The following is a 21,958-nucleotide window of genomic DNA, read 5'->3' on the forward strand; positions in this document are numbered from 1 at the left end:
GACGTATATGCAGTCTACTAATTAATTTGAGAAACGGCCAGCATTTCACCTCCACGAAAAATCTTATGACATAATTAATTTCGCGAGATCTCGTCACACACACCCCTAATATTTATTATTGATCTAATATTTATTACACAATCAAAGTGGATAGTGTAACATTAAAGTTACTTAATTCAAATGATGTTGCGACTTAAACATTCCTAAGTGTCTGGAAAGCCAGTCAAGTGCACTTGTCTTTTGCATCAAGAGCTCCGCGTGCTTCTTGTCATCATATTATTCTGTAATCACATGCACGCACCAGAATAACGAACCATCAAGAGGCGCGAATGTATGCGTGTGTTCGTCAGGGTGATGGTTTGCGTGGCTGCGTGCGTTAACGCGTTACAGAATAATATAATACAAGCAAACATTTTGACACAAACGCAACTTTATACTGAAATCGTGAGACAGCATTTCAACTCGACGAGAATTCCTGTAACGCTTTTATACACTCCTTATATTTACATAGTCAAAGCAGCAAGCAACCGTCTTCGGTCTCCGCTCGGCATCTGCAGCTGGCTCTCAACCACACTTTAAAGACCCGCCCCATCCTACTTCTGATTGGCTAGTTTGTTAGAGTGAAATATGTGTGGCTCTCATACTATTTCAGGCGAACGCATGCACTTAAACTGATTTTTTTTACATTCGTCCCAACGCCGCACGCCGGAGATCCGGCACGGTGCCGGAAAACTTTAAGCCCTGTGCTTATCTTTCTTTTGTGCTTTGATCCAAGCCATCGCACTTCACCGCAAGTTATCAAATCCATTGTTGCTTCTGGCTGGTACAACCTTTCTTAATGCACAAATATGTAAATATTTGTACATATAAACAAAAAATAGGGTGAAGCAAATCCTTACAGAAGAAAATCCAGTTTTCCTAGAGAGAGATAGGTTGGGAATGTAAACTGGAACTTTCTGCTACCTTATCACATACACTGTAAACCGGGTTGGATTTATCTTTTTTTTGTGACATAGGTAAAAGACATTTTTGGCCCCCATCAATTTTACAACAACCACAAAAAAGCAAACAAAAAAAGGTTTAGATTTAAAGTTGAGCAAAATCTTTACATTCACATAGCGTAACATACAATTTTTGTACTAAATTAACGATAATGTACAAACATACTTCACCCTTGACTGCAAGATACATTGTTCTGTTTGGGATGATTCAGTCTGATCTCACAAGAATCCGTACATATTTTACAATTGGCTAATTCGTATGAATTCATACGAACTTAATCGTGCAAAAACGTGTGATTCTCATGAAAAAAACGAAACCAAACCCTTACCCAACACCTAACCCCAACATCCCAGAGAACATAACTTTGGACCACTCAGCAGCAGTTCAGTCCTTTTTGAAGGCAAGACGCTTCTGAAGCTGTCTATGGTTCAAAAGTGGCTTGACACAAGGAATGCGCAGCTGAAACGCAAGTCTTGCATACGACTGTGCGTACTGGTTCTTGAAGCACTGACTCCAGCTGCAGTCTACGCTTTGTGAATCTCCCCCACATTTTTGAATTTGTTTTGTTTCACAATGCTCTCCAGGCTGCGGTTATCCCTATTGCTTGTTCCCCTTTTTTTCTACCACATCTTTTCCTTCCCTTCGCCTCTCTATATTAATGTGCTTGGACACAGAGCTCTGTGAACAGCCAATCTCTTTTGTAATGACCTTTTGTTTCTTGCCCTCCTTGTGCAAGGTGTCAATGGTCGTCTTTTGGACAAATGTCAGGTCAGCAGTCTTCCCCATGATTGTGTTGCCTACAGAACTAGATTGAGAGACCATTTAAAGGCCTTTGCAGGTATTTTAAGTTAATTAGCTGATTACAGTCTGGCACCACGTGTTTTCAATATTGAACCTTTTCACAATGTTTTAATTTTCAGAGATACTGAATTTGGGATTTTTCCCTAGTTGTCAGTTACAATCATCAAAATCTAAAGAAACAAACATTTAAAATATATCAGTCCGTGTGCAACGAACGAATACAATATACAAGCCTCACTCCCTGAATGGAATTAGTGAAACAAATTAACTTTTTGATGATATTTTAATTATATGACCAGCACCTGTATTTCTTATTTTAATCATTCCTCTGTAATAGTTCTTGTTTATTTTGTGCAATATATAGGCTTTTATAAAACATTTATGCCAATAAGGTAGTTTAAAGTTAAACCAACTAAATACAGTGCATTGTCAATCTTTGTATCCCATAGTATGCATGTCTCTTGCCCTTATTGTCTGGAAAATGCACTCCAGTTCACAACACCTAATTTAGATTAAAAAACAGAACAAACAATATTGAATAATTTTAAAGAAAGGCATTCACATAGTGTAGAGTCATACAAGGAATTTCTTTTCATCATATTATAGGAAAAGGTTAGACAAGATATGCTTGAGTGATATTGGCTGTGCCAAGAGACTTACTTTTTTATGAACAACATATACCATCTAAAAAAAGGTTGTCAACACAAACTTAAATTTGACTTGAGAAAGCCTATCCTGAGATTTGAAGGCAATACAGTCTATCAGACACAGACAGATAGACATGACAGATAGGTAGAGATAGATGCATAGACAGACAGACAGATAGGATGAACAGACAGACAGATAGATTGCACAGACGAACTGACAGAAATAGATGGACGGACAGACAGACTTTCTCAAGTACCTTTTACAGCACACAACTTAGATTTAAAAAACTTATTGTCCAGCCATACAAAGTGTGCCTCTTCTCTGAATTTGGGCTTGCTGACAACATCCATGAAAACCTTGCACACTATTACACCACCAGCTTCAAAGTGGTAACAAGACATGATGGAACCATGTTTTCATTCTGTTTACGCCAAATTTTGACTCTACCATCTGAATGTCTCAACAGAAATCGAGACTCATCAGACCAGGCAACATTTTTCCAGTCTTCAACTGTTCAATTTTGATGAGCTCATGCAAATTGTAGCCCCTTTGTAGCAACTTGTCAACCCACCTGTGGTCAGTGGACATTGGCATGAACGATCGATTTACTTGTCCTTTCGGTGTTTTTTGTCAGTCTGTAAAACGATAGTCCAAATTCTTGTTAAATCTGTTAGTACAGGCTATCGCACAACAGCCTTTTTCCATTTAGACGCGTTTTCCCCGTTTTTTTGGTGATTTCACACTGTAAACAAATTCTGCAGCTTTTGCCACTCAGGTTGCTTTCACACCTGCCCTGTTTAGTTCGGTTGAATCGTACCAGAGTTCGATTGCTCACTTGGTGCGGTTCGCTTGGGAAGGTGAGAATGCAGCAATCAAACTCTGGTGCACACCAAAAGCGGACCAAACGAGCGGACCGAGACTCTGTACGCTTTTAAACGAACTCTAGAGCGGTTCGTTTGTGGTGAGAACACGATCCGAGATTAAACCAAAACTGCAAAAGTACTGCGCATTTCGGACTAAACCAGCTGCCGTAGTCAGCTATGCAGTGCATTATCGGATGAGGAAGTGTTTGTTGACAGTTCTATTAGCAATATTAGCACAATGACAGGTCCCGGACATACATGGAGTTGTGAAGAGGTGCTCAGAAATTTGGTGTCTTCGCCGTTTGTAGTGCATTAAAACGTTTTCAAGCGCACAATCCCATTTCACTTTTAAAATTGTACTGGTTAAAATAATAAACGTAGCTAAACATTAATATTGTAAATAGGCTTTTCATAAAATGAATGTCATAAAATTCATGTTCATTAGTGTTAGATGACAATGACTGAACCATGAGACAGATGGAGGAAAAAACAGCATTCAAGTAATGATAGCATAAAATAAGCAGAGAGTTTATTGAATCACTTTGCAGGTAGTTGTATTTCAATACTAAGTCTAAATTTATCTGAATATAAACCGATTCAACAGGTGTTATTATACCAAGCAAAGACAGTAGACACTTTGTACTTTCAAAACTTCCCAAAACATTCCCTTATCTGTACCTGTGAAGACAATACAGCACCCGACAGAAGATTAAACAGTAATAAAAATAAGAAAAAGAATAAATGATAGAATGAATGAATATATATAAAAATAGTAAATGTTAGGCTAACACTTTACATCTTTGTTAATGTTAGTTAAAGGAACAGTATGTAAGAAATGTATATCAATTAATCATAAAATGGCCCTAATATGTCACTAGAAATCATTTTCATTTCAAATACTTATATCACTGACAACAGTGGTCTGTCCAGAATATTATCATTTAAAAAGTGAAGTTGCAGCCCTCAACTGATGTTTATATTGTCATTTTATGTATTGGCCACCAGTTGTGTGATTGCAGTACCAGTTTTGGCCACAATCCTACATACTGTTCCTTTAATGATAATACAATTGTTCATGTTAATTAATTGTGCATTAACCAATGTGAACAGTTTACAGTTTAACAATCATTTAAAAAAAATGTAATACTGAAATTAACATGAACTTAGATTAATAAATGCTGTAGAAGTATCATTTATTGTTAGTTCATTGTTGCAAAATGTTACCAATGTTAGTAAATATAATTATTGGTAAGAAAAAGAAATTTATAATGAAAGAAATGTTGTAATAAAAAAAATGTAGTAAAAAATTAATACTCAAAACTCAGATTTTTAGATTCATCACCATTAACAAAATTATAACACACTTGGGCTGATTTTACTCCATTACAATCTATGTCCTGGATGGGAATTCTTCTGTTTTTGCAGGAAATTTGTGGATTTTTAATTGAGGCTCAAGCAAAGCCACTACAAAACAAAGCACATAGACACAATAACAAAACTGTATAATATACAAAACCATCACAATTTATAATCTGAATTAACATTTGCACTTCACCTGCAGGATATCCAGCTCGATTTTCCCGGTGTTATTATCGAATAATTGAAATGTTTCTGTGTAGATCAAAAAGGAAGTAAGGAAGCCATTTCTGGTAGCTTGAGTTGGATTATATTGGATATGTGATAATATTTCTTGTTGTATTAACATATAATCTTACTGAAGAGCATCTCCAAGTGGATCAGGCAGCCCACAAAGTTATCAAAGTCAATGGCTTGCTGCTTATTGCCATAATGTGAGATTGTCACCTGAAGTACTTCACCGTTCACTTGAAACCCTGTGGAGAAAACACACATAATTAAATTTCATTGTGACCACTTTTTTATCTTCAAAACTCATCTTAAACATATAAAATAGTCGTTCCTATAGACAAACTAGCATAAACAATAATTACCTGCATCTTTTAGTGCATCTCTCATCTCATAGGAATTCATAGTGCCTGACTTGTCTGTGTCGTGCTTCTTAAAAATTTCCTGAAGAGGTATTACAGAAAATAAAGTTTAGTGCTTACATCACTAAACACAATGAAGAATTAATCAGCTGAACTAGATAACTGTGAGTTATTTGGTGTGATTTACCAAATATCTCTGGATCTTTATCCACAGTTTGTGAAACTCCATCAGGCCAAGTTTGCCACTGCCATTTTTCTGGATTTAGGGTCAAGGGTCATGATGGGGCTATGAAAGTCTCATGATGAAGTGACATAATTTTATATTTTAAAGGAACAGTATGTAAGATTGTGACCAAAACTGGTATTGCAATCACAAAACTTGTGGCTAAAACTGGTACTGCAATCACACAACTGATGGCCAACACACAACATGACAACATAAACATCAGTTGAGGGCTGCAACTCCACTTTTTAAATGACAATATCCTGGCCAGACCACTGTTGTCAGTGATATAAGTATTTGAAATGAAAATGATTTCTTAATCTCTATTGACATGTCAGGACCATTTTATGATTAATTGATATAAATTTCTTACATACTGTTCCTTTAAGACTCTGAACCCTTTTATCTGATGTCTGCATAAATGTATCCAAAGATATTCTAAACAGTATATAATCCAGTAACAGGGCTCCGGACTAACTTTTTTCACTAGGAGCACAGTGGCCCCCAACTGAAAATTTTAGTGGCGCAACCAGAAAATTTAGGTGCACATACCGTAAATCAACATGCTAACCAAATATTCACATTTCTACTAAGTAATACAATGTATTACTAATAAATACTTTGATGATAGATGCAGAAAGTGTGCTGTTTTAAATTCAGTGTCACATCACAAAAAAAGGTCAAATTTACCGGTGCCACCATTTGGTGGCAGTCTGGAGCCCTGAGTAATGTTTAATTTGTTCATATATCCAGTGAGGAAAGGATACGTCTAGCAGGTCGATAATATGATAACATGTTTCTCTACTGAAACCATCAGACTTGATATCAGTTCCTTTGTGAAAACAATATAAAATGTTACTGTGAGATAACAAGTGATGTGAGAATACTTAAGTTAGCTTGAATGTGAATTTTCTTACTTTTAGAGACAAAGTTGTTCAGCATCTGCTGTAGCTCCTTCACAGACACCTCTGAGTCCTGAATAGAAAAGACAAAATTACACCTCAACATTACTGTCATCAACACTGTACATCCTACTGCACAGGCAAATAAAGGATCAAAAAATAAAATATAACTCACATTTCCAGCAAACTGCACAAAAAGCTGTTTATAATTTGTGTCCACATCATTGTCAGTAATGCGATCCTGAGAGAAATAAAATGATATTAGATATTATAGATAATGTATGTATTTTAACCAATAATTTGGTTTGTTTAATTCAGAAAAAATAGAAAAGAGTATGAATTCATATATTTATGTGAATAGTTTGCTTACAAGGTTAAGTACTTAAGTCCAGTGTTAAATGTACACTGCTGGTGTATATATGGGTATTACCAGGTCTCAAAGTAAAATCTTTTGTTTAAAATTGTTGTAAATCAATGATATCTTGTCACACTAGAGGAAAATTACATGCCAACTACCCATGTTCCTTCCTTACACACTATTTTTAATTTATAGATTAATTTACCTTTTTAATATTTGCAGTGATATTATCATCCATTGGGCTGCACGGAAAAGAGACAAGAGAAACATATCCATCATGCATTTGTAAGCAATAATTAAAATTTGGGACTTTGGGTTTTAAGTTGAAGTCAAGTTCATGTATAAGATCAGATATTGATGTTATTGTGAGGCAGGCCCTGTGCTACAAGTATGCAAAAGAGGGCATTGCACTCTCAGATCTGAATTGTGCCCCCCATTTTTGGTATTCATTGCAAGGTTTAAAAATTGGGCTTTACAAAAAGATAACTATAATTGAAACTGTATTATGTAACTGAAATAAACTAAAGAAAATTCCTTTAGCTTTCGTTATTTTCTCTTTATTTTATACGCAACAGGACTATGTTTCTACAGCTGGTTAATGAGATGTAGATGAATAATTGCACTAAAAAATTATTGGACAGGAAAGGATAAACATGCATTTTATGTTGGCTGGATAACAATTTCTACTGGCTGTCTGTCAAGCTGTGTGCGTCTTATTTAACGCAGCTCAGTGTGTAAGGTTAATAATATGCCCTATGTGGAACAGACAAGGGGACTAGTAACACCATGTGGTGTAAAACTAGACACAATTTTTACGCTAAGAAAAATAAATACAATATCTGTAGTCTTTACACTGCAAAAAATGACTTTCTTACTTAGTATTTTTGTCATGTCTTCAGTAGAAATATCTAAAAATTCTTAAATTAAGAAGCTTTTTCTTGATGAGCAAAATGACCTAAGTAAATAAGTCTAGTTTTAAGACAAATAATATACAATTTAAGTGAAATTGTCCTTAAAACAAGCAAAATTATCTGCCAAAGGGGTGAGAAAATAAATTGTGAAATACGTTTTCGTTTTTCTTAAACACTTCATTCAAGTAAAATTTTCTCACCCCATTGGCAGATATTTTTGCTTGTTTTAAGCACAAATTCACTTAAATTGTATATTTTTTGTCTAAAAACTAGTATTATTTTCTAAGGTCATTTTTCTCATCAAGAAAATACATCTTGATTTAAGAATTTTTAGATATTTCTGCTGAAAACAAGACAAAAATACTAAGTAAGAAAGTCATTTTTTGCAGTGTAAGAAGTAAACCACCAAGTAAACTGAAAAATCTCTCATAATTTATTCACCCTCACAAATGCTACCCCAAATGTAAATTACGTCCTTTCTTTAGTTAAACAAAACCAAATAACTAATGTTATCTTACATAGCACCTAAAATGGTGAAGTAATCCAAATGACCTCAGTGGTTTATTCAATGTTTTTGCTTCAAAAGACACATCATTTGGATTACTTTAATGATGAATGGGTGTGATTTTTTGAGCTTCACCTTTTTAAGTACAATATAAGAACATAACAAGAGCGCATAGAGTATACAATAATTTGTTTGTTTTCAAATGAAGTACAGTAAGTCATATACATCTTGGATGAAATGAGGGTGAGTAAACCATGAGAGAATTAGCTTTAGCACACGCACCAATTGAAACAAACACTTGGCAGTATCATAAAAAAAACATTTTAGACAAACCTGGCAGCCGCCTTTTTCTCTGTAAACACACGCAGTATAAAACTTCCTTGGCGATTGGGCTCAAAAGTGGAGGGAATGATGACATATTCTCCAGGAGGCAACTTAAAGCGCCCGCTTATCTCTCGCATGCTGATGAACTTGTTGCTGCCTGGAAGCGGACTTCTACGCAGCAGCACATCCGAGCCAAGATGAACATTACTGCGACCCTTGTACTGAAAAAACATATATAGCCACAAACACACACACACATATGTGAGATGTCAAGTTGGATTACATCTTCAAACTTGGAAAAAAGATCCAGATACCCTAATTTAGAAAAAAATAGCGCATGTACACACCTCATCTGGAACCTGAAACACACATACGACAGGATATTACTTTTCTGATATTAAAAGTCATATACAAGGTAGTTTACATATCTTACCAATAATTTTATCAGTAATGTTGTCAATAAAACTAGTTTCAGTGTTAATATCTGTATAGTATTGCTGGCTGAATGTAACCAATGTTGGGTTACCTCATAGATGGCAAAACCAATGGTATTCAGGGCTCGTCCAATGCGTCTATCTTTGCGCCCATCTTTCTGCATCAGTCCCACCAGCAAAGTGCAACCATCTTCTCCATCATAAGGGTCATCATCAACATCCTCAAGCTTGATCACAAACTGAGGGTTTGAGGAGAACGTTGCTGAAGAGAGAAAGTGACAAGACTTAAAAAACACACATTTATGTAGTGATCATGGCCGTAGCCAGGGTTTGAAAAAATTACAGAGGTTCAGGGTGGGGTGTTAAGAGTTAACAAATGCTATCCCAGGTGAAAAAAGTGCACTTAAATAAACACTTTTTAAGTACACGTAGTAAATGTACTTTTTCGTGCACTCATTTTATGGCTTATATATCACATGTGTTTTTGGTACTTCTTAAAATTAAGTTAAGAACATCTAAGTGTTATTTTGAGACATCATTTATTTCAATAAAAATCTAGTTGGTACTGATATTCTTACTTTTTCAGGTAAACTGAAGTACTGCTCAAGTAGAACTTTACTTTTAATAAGTATATTTGTAGCATAACTTTACATAACTTACAAATGTACTTGCTAGTATTTAAGTGGTTTAAAAACATTAAAGCATACTTTATTTTTACCTGAGATCTAAAATATTCTGTCTTAACCTTTTTACACTTTGGGTACACACTCTGTTTTTGGGGATGGACTTGGACTGCTGGATTATTTATCACTTTTTCATGCGACAATGATTATTTTTGTGATTTTTTTTAATAAGCAATATATTATATAGCAAAAACGTTACAAGATTTTAAACAAGAACTTGTTTAGTGCTCTTATTGTTTTCAGCACGACTGTGTTAAAGGTTATCTTCTAAATTAAATGAAATAACAGAATTCTTAATGCTTATGTTTTGTTGAGATTAGCTTTACCGTTTTACGCTAACATTCTTGGCATATTTTATTTAAACCCAATTCTTCTACATCTTTATACCAGAGTTATTTTCTGTTTTTCGATAGTGTTGTTAATACTGTTGATACTCTTACAGACACAATTATGATGATCATCGCGCTGAATGATGCGTCTTATTTGATAACGTTCAGTTTCCATGTTGCTAGATATTAGTACGAAAAACAAGCAAAAGTAATTGGCCTTAAAAAACAAACTTTGTCCAAACCTTGTATTTCAGAAATAAATCAGAGAAATCGCCAATACTAACCTACACATAACAATCACTTTATAGATAATGTCAAAGTGTCACATTGATAGCTAAAACACTAAAGATGATTTTTAACAATGGGATCTGCCAACACAGCTAATTCTGTACCCGCGCCGTTGCAGTAATCTTCCAATCATTTTACACTAAACTATACAGTAAACTGTCCAAACTTAATTATATATGCAGATTCATTTTCAAAAACTAATTAGTCATTCAGAGAACTTCAAATTTTATTTTTTTATATGAAAATATTACCGAGGTCCGGACCTCTGTGACCTCATAGCTACGGCCATGCACTGAAAAAAATGATTCATTGAATTTAATTAATTTTTTTAAGGTAAGTGGTTGCAATCAATTTATTTAAGCTACATTTAAACAAAAGTTTTATATTTTATTTTATGTTACTAATCTTTTTTGTTTAAATGTAGCTTAAATAAATTGATTGCAACTGCTTACCTTAAAAAAATTGATTCAATTCAATTAATCATTTTTTTCAGTGTGGTTGTGATGTGATTTTATAATTGGTTTAAGTTACCTCTATTGTTAATGCAGCCTCCTGCGGTGGATCCTGGTCTCCAGTTGCCGTCAAACTGGCAGTAGTTCCAGTGCCTCACCTTTTCACTGGTCAAAGTGTCTGGAGTCAGATTACAAATCTCCAGCCTTGAGAAATGCCGTACAAAGTCTGAATATGCCATCCTGACAGGAAGAGAAAGATGTATGAAAGTTATATTTGCAAAAAGTTAATGATGACAAACCAAATGTAATATGTATATGTGTTTGATATTTTGGCCTCAAAACCACAAAAAGCTTCTTCTGTGTTCTTAAGCTGCATTTTTGATATTTAAAAAAATATTTCGAATGTTGCTAAAAAAGTTTAAATCGCCCTTACTAGCGGAAGATAATTGGTATGCATAGTCACTAATATGTCCAAAACAATATGTAAAAAAATTCCCGGCTTGTATAATGCATCCACCGAGATTTTTCCGTTTGCATTGGATGCTTACTGATTGACTGTCGATAAGCAACAACTTCACCTAATTCAATACGTACTCTCTCAGTATGTGATTTCGGATCCAAGGGGCGAGTGTGTTTTTTTTAGCTGTTCAGTTGAAAGTTTTCTTACCAGAATTCTCCATCCTCAGCTGAATAATTCAGTTTAGATTTCACCTCCGGTCGGACATTTTTCCACTCACTGGAGCTAAAAAAGAGATTTTTATAAAAGTTTTCAGTAATGATTCAGGAATACGTGTGAGGAATAAACCAAGATAAAATATATTTGACTTTTGTCAGATATTCAGCCTCGGAAATCTTTAATAAATTATTAAAGTTGATATACATAATTGATTTCAGTTAAAAATTTGTTAAGTAAATCAGAAAAATCAGTGTTCAAAACTGTTTCCTTACCTTCGCAATGATAAGGTTATAATAATGATTTTTAATTTGAGCTTCTGGGTTGGATTTTGCGGGAAAAATAACTTATTGAAACAGAAAGTGGACCCAGTATTGCATGTGTGTGCTGCCATGATAAAGAGTTTCTATTGGCGAATAGCAGCTGTCTACAAAGTACAAAATGACCATGATTACTCAATCTAAATGCTTCACTCTTTTAATTGCTACAAAAAATATATATTTATAAACAGGGCCAGATTAACACTTTGTTATACCCTGGGCAACAATATTCAAGGGCCCCATCATCACGACCCAGGATCACCATAATATGGTCATATACAGAATATATTACTGTAATATACAGTAAATATACTCAATACTTCAAATTCAAACTGTCATCAGGTGTATTTTGATTTACAAATATTTAAATGCTCATACAAAGGCACTACCATTGTCTTAATGAAAATAGGCTTTTACTTAATTATTATTACAAGACCATCATATAGCCTAATATTAGACACCCAAACCAAAGTGAAGAAAATGATCTTTAATTTGCAATTGAGAATTAGATTTTCCTCAGTAAAATTATAAAAAAACAATGCAATACAATACACAATAATTAATGTACAAAATGAACTGTGTGGGAATAGTAAGTCGCATTATATATTTTCTTGTATTACATTAGGTATGTTGCTAACTCCGCTGTCGCGGCTGACTCAAGATTTCCTCAGGCGGCGCGCGGTGTTGTGGAAAATAATGCTTCTGTTGGTTTGTTGATGGCGAGTTTTTATTGTTAACATCACCGGAAGAAGCATAGGTACCTTTTTGTTTTCAGTCACCACCTTTCATGTTTAACTACTGGCCGTGCGAACTCGCCAAAGTCTGTCGTTTGTAAAATCGTCTTTGCTTTTGCTGAAGTTGAGTAAAGACATTCTTGAAATTGTAAATACATTTAGTTTAATTGCTACAAGTGAATGAAATTAAGAGTTTTGTTGCAAAACGAGATAATCCATTTTTTTACATTTTTGTCAAAACATGTTTATTATTATGTTATCATGTTATTATTTTGTTTTATGGTGCCACTTAGCTGTATTTTTTAAGTTATGAAAGTTTAAATCAAAACAAACCAACTGCAGTTGAATTGAAATTAATTGGAATGCACAACCTAAAAACGAGATTTCTGAACAATTAAAAAAAAAACGGTGGTTATCTTGTTTTGCAACGAAACTCTTATACATTCAAACGACGACCACGGGAGTTTTACCTCCACCAAAATCTGCTTGAATGGACAAAGAATGTGAAGCAGCCGTATAGCCATGTAGTAGATGTCTGTAAATATAGACTGAATAAGTGTTATTTTGTGTAATTAGTGGTTTGTTTTTTTATATATCGGACTTTTCAGAAGTGGAATATGTAGAGGAAAGAATCGCCTAGAGTTCGGTCATTTTCGGATGTGGAGCCGCGCGCACAGTTACAAAAAAATGCCATGCACACCTCCACGTGAAATGGGGTCTCAGGCACCCAACGCGCACGACCGCCCACTCCGCGTTGAAGTCATTTTTGCTGCGCACCAACGCGCCAGTGCGGACGCGGCGAGTATAAACATAGCTTAAGAGTAACTAAGTCCATACAACTAGCAGCAAATACAATCTACAAAGATTTCAAAGACTTTGACGCACAATGTGCCATTTTTTAACAGTGAAAACTTCAGTGACTGCGTTCCCATTTCATGCAGCCTTTGCAGGACGCACCCTTCGAATTTGTATGCAGCTTTTAAAGGTGGACTGAAACAAATTAACTGCCTGCTGTGTTCAGTTTTCAGAAAAGCCCATTTTAATACATTTATACTCATCCACTTGGAATCTATTTAGGCTTTTGTGGCTGAATATCTAACCAAGAAGTCAGAAATAAACTCACTTATCACTCCATGCACCCGTCCACTCAATCCGACCCCACGGGTTCCTTAGACGCACCAGCTGCACCGGACGCCCCAGGTAGTTAACCTGAATTTAAAAGGGGAACCAGGAGCACTCCTTCCAGTTATACTTCATATTTCAACATTTTAGTAAGTTTTACCATAGCTTTACAAACATTATCTCACCTCCTCTGCACCAGTGACAGAGTATGCATGTCCTTTTACCAGCTTTAGGCTAGTCTCTGCCTCTATTTGATTTGCATTGGTAGCCTAGAAAACAGGACAAATAATACTAGTTTGAGTTGTTTTCAGCAGAATAAAATGGTTTATATTTAATAAAAGTTATGTTGTCATTGCCTTTATGCTATGGTAATATAAACCCAGTACAAGTCAATTATAAATACTCACATCAATGGAGCAGGCAAGCAGGGAGCCCAACCCAAGTGCTTTCTGAATGATCTTAAACAGATGTGGAGGTGCTTTACTCAGCTCATAGTGCTCAGCAATACCTCCAGTAAAGTCCTTAAAACCCTCAATGCTGAGGCCACCATCCAGAGCTTCATACGAGCCATGGAGCCTACAAAATATATTGAAATGAATGCATTTGTCAAGCTCTTATTCAAAGCGCTTAACCAAAGATATACCGTTATCTTACTGCTCAAATCACTACTTTAGTAATACATTTTGTGAATTTATGTTTATATAAACTAGAAAATACATTAAAAATAAATATTATTTCAAATAGTAGATTTTTTTTGTATTTTTCTATGCATTTTGAAATGTCTGTTTTTACAAAATGCCACAGAAATTTGAATGAATGTAAGTGTGTGTGCATGCGTGCGTGCATGCGCGTGTGTGGGTGCGTGTCTGACTTTGTCTTTCTGTGTGTGTCTTTATGTGTGTGTAAGTTTTACTGTATCTTTGTGTGTGTGAGTCTGTGTTTGTTGGTGCGTGTGTGCGTGAGCATTTCACATCTTTGCATCTGTGTTTTTTTTTGCCAAATTCTATAAAAAATGCTCTCTGTGGCAGTCATAACTTTGTGTGTTTGTGTGATTGAGCATGTCTTTTCTATGTTGCATTTGTGCTGTAGTACTAGGCCTACCTTTCTGTGTTAACCTTTTTTTTTAGATTTATTCTGGATGCATTGATTATCAATTGGGGTCATTTTTACCCCCAAGGGACTATTTAAGTTAAAAAAAAACGTACACCTCATTAAAACGACCGAATCAAGCCCTGTTTTTCATATGAATCTTAACAGATAATCTGGAAAAGTAAAAAAAAATCTTATTCCACTGATATGAAGGGAACCATGTTTTTAACTTAAGAAAAGTGGCTTGGGGGTAAGATTGACCCCAAAGGTCTTATTAGGGTTAATGACTCCAATATTTTTTATTCTAAATAAACACATAACCTTTACATCTTCTATATTTCATACACACACTCACTTTGCATAGGCCTTCTCCAGCAGGGCGCTCCAGAACTCTGAACGCTCTGCTGAATGAACAAACAGCAGCCGTCCATGTCTGGTAGGCAGACGATCATCAATGACAACATCCACCCATTCACCATACTGCCAGAACTACAAAGAGCAGATCGGACCCTCTTTTATTGTCAGACATGTTTTGAATCAAACTCATAAAATACAATTAGGTTTTACCATTTTTATATGTGATGTGACCCCGCCAGTTTAAAGTCGCAAAATCCAATTTTTTAATATTTAGGGTGTCAAAGTAGTCATGACTGTAAAATAACAAATATGTGATACATGTTTATTATAATAAATTATATATTATAAACTAAAGCTTCGAGATACAATACTGAAACTTTTGTTATTACATGAAGATACTAAATTTTTTTTTTTTTATTATTTTGTCAAAACATTAATTTTGATCATCTCTGTGTTTACTTTAGGTACAGAAAGACAATGATTCCTGTTTTATTCGGTTCAGGAACCTATTTTCTATAATTGTGAAAGTGAAAACAGACCATCATTTCAAACCGCACGACCCTGCTGAAAAAAACAATTAAACCATTACAGAAAATTCTAATGGGTTCCATTAAAATACCAATACCATTAAAACCACTACACTGTAGTGTGTTTGGGCCATATTCCATTAGAACCAATAAAATTGCCAATAAAACAAAAAAAACATTTGTATTGTTTTTTTCAGCAGGGGAGTGACAGTCAGGTCAGTGCCGGACATATCTCTGGATTCAAAATGCAATAAAATACCTAAAAGCCACACTAAGCTTTTAACTATTTTAATGTAAATATCTTATAAATGGTAGGTTGCAGATTTATGGACCTCACTGAATGTTCATGACAAATCTGACCTGAAAGTGAAAGATGCCGGCGTATCCGTCTGAAAAGCTCTGACCAGGCAGGACTACACGCTCCAAAACATCGTGGTTTAGAGTCAAAGAGGCAATGGCTGCCATAAGCCAACAGTCACCTGCACAGAGATCATAAGTCTTGAGACTTCTTATTTGGTTATACAGTACTTAAATAATGCAGTCACTAACAGTACATTCAGTCATTTAGGAGCATTATGGGCTTAGCATGCTGATGAAGTATCAACATACAGTAGGTTTTCTTGCTGAAGGATACACTGGTTGTAGTTCATGAATAAACCTATGTTTGAACCTAAAACCTTTGAGTTAACGACCTAACCACTAAGCCACATTCCCCCAATAACTCAATGTGTTTTTCCACAACATTTTTGCTTGGGCAGCATGCACGACCCTCACACTTATTTGCAACATTCTAGCATCTTCCAAAACACCCTATTTACAGGGTTCATACGGTCCTGGAAAACCTGGAAAAGTTATGGAATTTTAAATCTTAATTTTCCAGGACTGGAAAAGTGCTGAAAAACCAAATAAACCCAGAATGTTATGGAAAAGTCATGGAATTTTTCCAAAGAACACATTTAAAGTACAGTAAAATATAAAATAGTAGCCTGACGTTGTCATACTCAATTCTAGTCAGAATTTGAGTCTGATACCGCTCCATTGAGCTAAAATTATGAGGCGTGTCTCAACCGAAAAATGCCTCTCCACTCAATTGGATAGACCTATGACCAATCAGAGCAACGGAGTGTGTGACGTATGTTGAAATGTCGTCTTTTGCAGCCTGACCAAACTGCTAGTAATTTTGCTACAATGATACTAACATCATTGTGATTATACTAAGTCTGAGTTAGCGAACGTACATCAACACCTACTAGTTTACAACATTTCATTTATATCACAACATTAAGTATTTACTAAGTCATACAGTAAGACTATCTCTTACCATTTGTACGTTAGTTGAACTTCATCCACGACGATAGCTACCCATTACGTTGGCTTGAAAAATATCGGAGCCTAGCATGTTCCTCCACTTATACAGCAGTCACGATTCCGGGCTTCCGAAAAGAAGCTGGCAACGACCGCTAATTATATCCATCTCGTCGTGCACGCCGAGTTGCATCGACGTGATAACCATTTCAGTTGCTTCTTTAACTCTGTCCTCCATAAGTGCGACAAACTTTTGCCGAATGCGTAGGAAGGACGGCAAAAACATAAACAAATGCCTTGCTCGCGTTTCTCTGTTCCTCTTTTTAAATCAATGCTCTGTCGATATCATTTCAGACTCAATGTCAAAATCCACACATCTCAATTCTCCAGCGGCAGATTCAACACAGCCCCAGACCGATCTTCCCGTTTTTCAAAATGTGGTGGGCGGGGCTAAGATCGGCTGGCACCCAGGCTAATAAAATAGTACAGTAAAAATTATGTTCATTTTAATCAGGTGATCTTGCGATCAGACACGTCGAGGGAATGCTCGCTCGGGGCTACCAAAGCAAAATGCCCTGCTCGTTATCTTGACTCGTAGAGAGAACAAAATACATTTAAATGCTTTTGCATTCTTTCACAGATTTGGTTGGGTAATTATGGTGTATGTAATCCAGGCATCGGGTATTTGAGTCGAGTTTAAACACGCCCTCAGGTTTACTTTCACTTTCGCTTGAAGCCAGCAGGCAAGTCGGGAACTGTACTGAAAGCAAGCATCTGGACCTATAGACGGGTTGCACGGTGACGTCATTAACTGGTTGCGCGTGCAACCGAGAGGCAGAAAGAAGAGACGTGCATTGTGTTGTAGGCTAGTAGCGGTGTCTGTAAGTCAAAATGCCAAGGAGTTGTTGCGTGGAAAATAGTACGAACAGAGTCGGTGCTGGGTGCCAGATGTTAACATGCCAGTAGATGCGACGTATACGTTACTAGCCTTAGATTATAATTCATACATGTATCACAGTAACACTGCAAAAATAAAGACAGAAAAACAGATCCAACTAAAATCAAGTTTTATTTATATACAAACAATAAAGAACGCTTCAATAATTAAGGTTGTTGCGGATCAGCTCTTCTGTCTCCTGGATGCGCGTGCACCCTGTAATGTTTGTAAACTTGCAACCCGTGTATAGCGCAAAATTTCCTCCCAGTCATTTATATCCTCTCAGTAAAACATGAAATGTGCTTTTCTTAATTTGGCCAAAACTTTTTCTGTGTATCAGCAAATTTAATAATTTTTGGAAAAAATCTTATATTGACACGTATGAGAAAATATAATGTTTCAAAAACTCAGCAATACATCGTGGGCACACACAAACACACACGCACACACACGCGTGGTGGGGACATTCCATAGACGTAATGGTTTTTATGCTCTACAAAATGTATATTCTATTCCCTTCCCCTAACCCCAACCATCACAGAAAACTTTCTGCTACTTTAGATTTTCATTCTGTTTGATTTATAAGCTTGTTTCCTCATATCTTTGTGGGAACATTAGTCCCCACAATGTGATAATTACCAGGTACACACACACACACACACACACACACACACACACACACACACACACACACACACACACACACACACACACACACACACACACACACACACACACACACACACACACACACACACACACACACACTAATATGCTGTTAAACTCCATACAACTCATTGTGCAAGTCAGAAACTAAGCTTTTGTTTTTGCACAGGCCTATCTAAAGGGTTAATGGTGCCACCTGGTGATCAACACTCAAAATGACAAATTTTACCTCTTTGCAACAGGAAAAACCACTAACAATCAAGAATGCATGATTATATGATGTCATGGCTTTGCAATAAAAAAATCGTTATAATGGAAGTAAAATCGGGCAAAAACAGCCACGAACAGTAAATAAGAGAAAATCGGACGCTACACAAAAACTAACAATGCATCAAAGCCAATGTTTTTACTAATCTTTGACATGCCCAAGACTGTGATAAAAGGTATAAAAACACGCCACAATCACTTTTTATATTGAAAATCAGTCGTTTTGTGTGTGTTTCTCCAAATCAGTGACATCATTTATTAACTTGGCAATTAAAGAGTTAAAATCCAGGAATTTTTGTAAACATTTAGTAGTTCTGATTTAGGACTGAGGTTGATTAACACAGTGGTTCTTAAACTGGGCGGCCCTGGGATGGTGGCAGGGGGGCCCCGGTTTAATGACGTTTTATAAATGAAATTAATTTATCATAAATTCTGTGTAATTAAATATCAGAAAAATAAGGCTATGGTCAATAGCACTACATTGAACATTTTAATATGTTTTGTTTTTTTACTAAATGGAATGTTTCAAGTGATAAAAAATAATAAAAAATTTGGAAGGGGGGCACGAAGGGATGCACGCTGAAAACGGTTTATTTATAGTCTATAACTCTATATTTATTAATTTGTTTTTAAGGTTTGTTGTTAACACAAGGTATGTGCTTTCTGCAAATGTAATTGATGCAAGTTTATTAGTTTAGTTGATTTTTTTCATGAATATCAGGTTGTAAATGTGCATGTGGGATCATTGCATGACTGCTCTGATAAGAAAGTCTTCCTAAACAATGACACGTATCTCAAGTTTACCTAAAGCCCCTTGGCAGATGTCAGTCCGCTTGGCGCCATCCACAATAAACTGAGGGTTTGCACACAGCTCCTTTAAAGGAGGAAAGATTAAAACACAATTACAACTTTTTGTGCCTAATGGCAAACATGAATAACAACTTTTTTTTATTAAACAGCCTGCATAAATGGTGAAACACATTTTCTTTGGTCAAACCCAAATTGTCTAATTATTCAACTATTTTATTATACAACATAGGAATCGAAACTGGGAATTTGATTAAAAAAAAAATGTTTTCTGTTTTCAGGTTACTGATTCAGACACAACAAGACCAAAAGCAGGTGGTGAATAACAACAAAGGGTAAGTTTATTGAGATAACAGCATAATGAATGAGGGTAAATGACACCTAATGATTGGCAGATCATAATAGCACAAGACAGCATAATGCTGGAGGTGTAATTATAGATGTGATTTTCTTGCAGTGTCAGATGATGTGCAAGTCTGCTTTGAGGACCGTTTCCAAAAATCCTGTATATCTAAACATGTACACATACACTTAAACATTATATTACCTTTGGTCTTTTCCACTCCACTCCTTGTGCCTTCTGGGAATTCGGTCCCAGTTTCTCGTAGCCCAGAGACCCAGGAGCCGCAGGGAAGGTCGGATCACAAAACAATGTTTTTCTCTCCAAACATTGACGTTTTAAGCCGAAAGTATACTAGGGACGTCCGCGTATGCGCGCCGTCCGCATGACGTCATTTTCGTCATCAAGAGGGTCCGCGGCCGGCCGCGCGGACCGTCCGCGTGCAGCCCAAAATTTGAGACCACGCGGACAGTGCGCGTACAGTCCGCGTACAACAGCGCATGCGCGTTAAAATATTTAGACAGGACACTCCACTATAAACAATTATACAAAGGAAATAGACAGCATTTTGCACACACACTATCGTTTTTCTTCTTTAACTTTTACTTCTTCCAAGAAGAGAAAGCACTGGAGCATGTTTGTTTGATTCCTGTTCTTTGTTGTCTTGTTGTTTGTTCTAAACTGTGTTTGCAATGGTGGATCTGTTACTTTTCTTCACCTATCCTAATGTTTTAATGTACTGTAAATGTCGCCAAATCAGTGCTGTCCTGACAGCCTGTTAGACTAATAATTTGAATAGGAAATCATTTGTATTGCGTATAGTGTCGAACGCGGCCATCCGCGTGTGGCCGCGCGGAGTATACTCGGAAAGCTTCGCGGACGCGTGCGCGCGCGAGCCGGACGCGGACGCGGAAAAAAAGTATACCCGGGCCTTCAGACTCTGATAGTCCTGCTTGTGGAATGGTATCGGTTTCTTGTTTGTTCCAATACCTTTTTCTCTATCTTGTCTTTTAGCAAGAAACTTTGCAGTGCTGCTCATTCTGCCTATTTATGTGTTTGATTCAATTCAAGCGCAGTGTGTTCCTCAGTCCTGTACAGTGTGTGAGTGGTTACATGGGGACAGATTGCTGGTTTTTAACTGTGAGGTCTGCCATAGAAATGAATGGTGAGGGGGCGTGGTCACGCTTATCTGTGAATACATCATTGTTTTAAGTGCAAAGACACATTTATATCAAATAAAACATTTGGCTGAAGTTTAAAAACTTCTGTTGGTCCTGTTGATTGTTTTTGGAAAATAGAAATATGTTGGGTACAATAATATGTGGGTAATTACTATGCTGAAAAAAGAAAGTATCTTAAATTGTATATGTCAACAAACACGTAGAGAAGGAGGAGAAGGAAGATTGTCATCTCTTTGCTAGAATTCATTACACACAGACTGATATATGTCCAATATTTATTTATTTTAATTTTGATGATTATAACTGACAGCTAAGGAAAATCCCAAATTCAGTATCTCAGAAAATTTGGATATTACTTGAGACCAAAACAAATAAAGGATTTACTAGAAAGCTTGGCCAACTGACAAGTATGAACATGAAAAGTATGAGCATGTACAGCCAGTGGCGGATTTAGCTAATTGGTGGCCCAAGGCGAAGTTATGTATGGGCCCACCCTATCAGATCTATTAAAGTGTTTTTTTTTACTCCAAAATGCAGATGGAAAGCAGAGGACACACAAAGTGTAACACTACACAAACCAATAGAGAATAAGTCAATGGCAAAAACAGCCACGAACAGTAAATGAGGGAGAAAAAATGAAATCTGATGCTACACAAAAACTAGTAATGTATGAAAGCCAATGTTGTTACTAATCTTTCACATGCCCAAGACTGTGATAAAAGGTAAAAAAAATGCAGTCTACAATCACTTTTTTATATTGAAATTATGTTTTCTTGGATGTTTTTCTCACGAACAGTGCTTTAAGTGGCCCAAAAGAGGTGCCGGTACTCTATTTTTTTTTTTTGCTGACTCAACTCCTATATTGAAGGGCAGGCCCGGAGTGGGTAATCGGGAGAACCGGGAGGATTCCCGGTGGGCCGCTTCACTTTTGGGCCGGTCGAGTTTTTTTTTTTAGTGAGTCTGT

The 21,958-nt window shown here is 36.2% G+C and overlaps 1 protein-coding gene across 1 annotated transcript; it reads right to left on the reverse strand.

Annotated features, from left to right (window-relative positions):
* Positions 1-3,818: 3,818 nt before the first annotated feature.
* Positions 3,819-20,993, reverse strand: LOC129453430 (calpain-2 catalytic subunit-like). The gene is made up of 22 exons (XM_073862112.1): positions 20,739-20,993; positions 20,021-20,167; positions 19,471-19,540; positions 15,852-15,970; positions 14,963-15,096; positions 13,926-14,094; positions 13,704-13,787; positions 13,520-13,605; positions 11,337-11,411; positions 10,749-10,909; positions 9,010-9,179; positions 8,831-8,842; positions 8,493-8,704; positions 6,949-6,985; positions 6,561-6,626; positions 6,401-6,458; positions 6,251-6,315; positions 5,448-5,516; positions 5,264-5,342; positions 5,030-5,146; positions 4,870-4,925; positions 3,819-4,778 (listed from the first exon to the last, which is right to left on the reverse strand). Exons 1-22 carry the CDS (start codon positions 20,850-20,852, stop codon positions 4,755-4,757), a joined length of 2,124 nt encoding a protein of 707 aa, XP_073718213.1. The 5' UTR covers positions 20,853-20,993; the 3' UTR covers positions 3,819-4,754.
* Positions 20,994-21,958: the final 965 nt, after the last annotated feature.

Source organism: Misgurnus anguillicaudatus, chromosome 23 (assembly GCF_027580225.2).
Source record: "Misgurnus anguillicaudatus chromosome 23, ASM2758022v2, whole genome shotgun sequence".
Classification (NCBI taxonomy): Eukaryota; Metazoa; Chordata; class Actinopteri; order Cypriniformes; family Cobitidae; genus Misgurnus; species Misgurnus anguillicaudatus.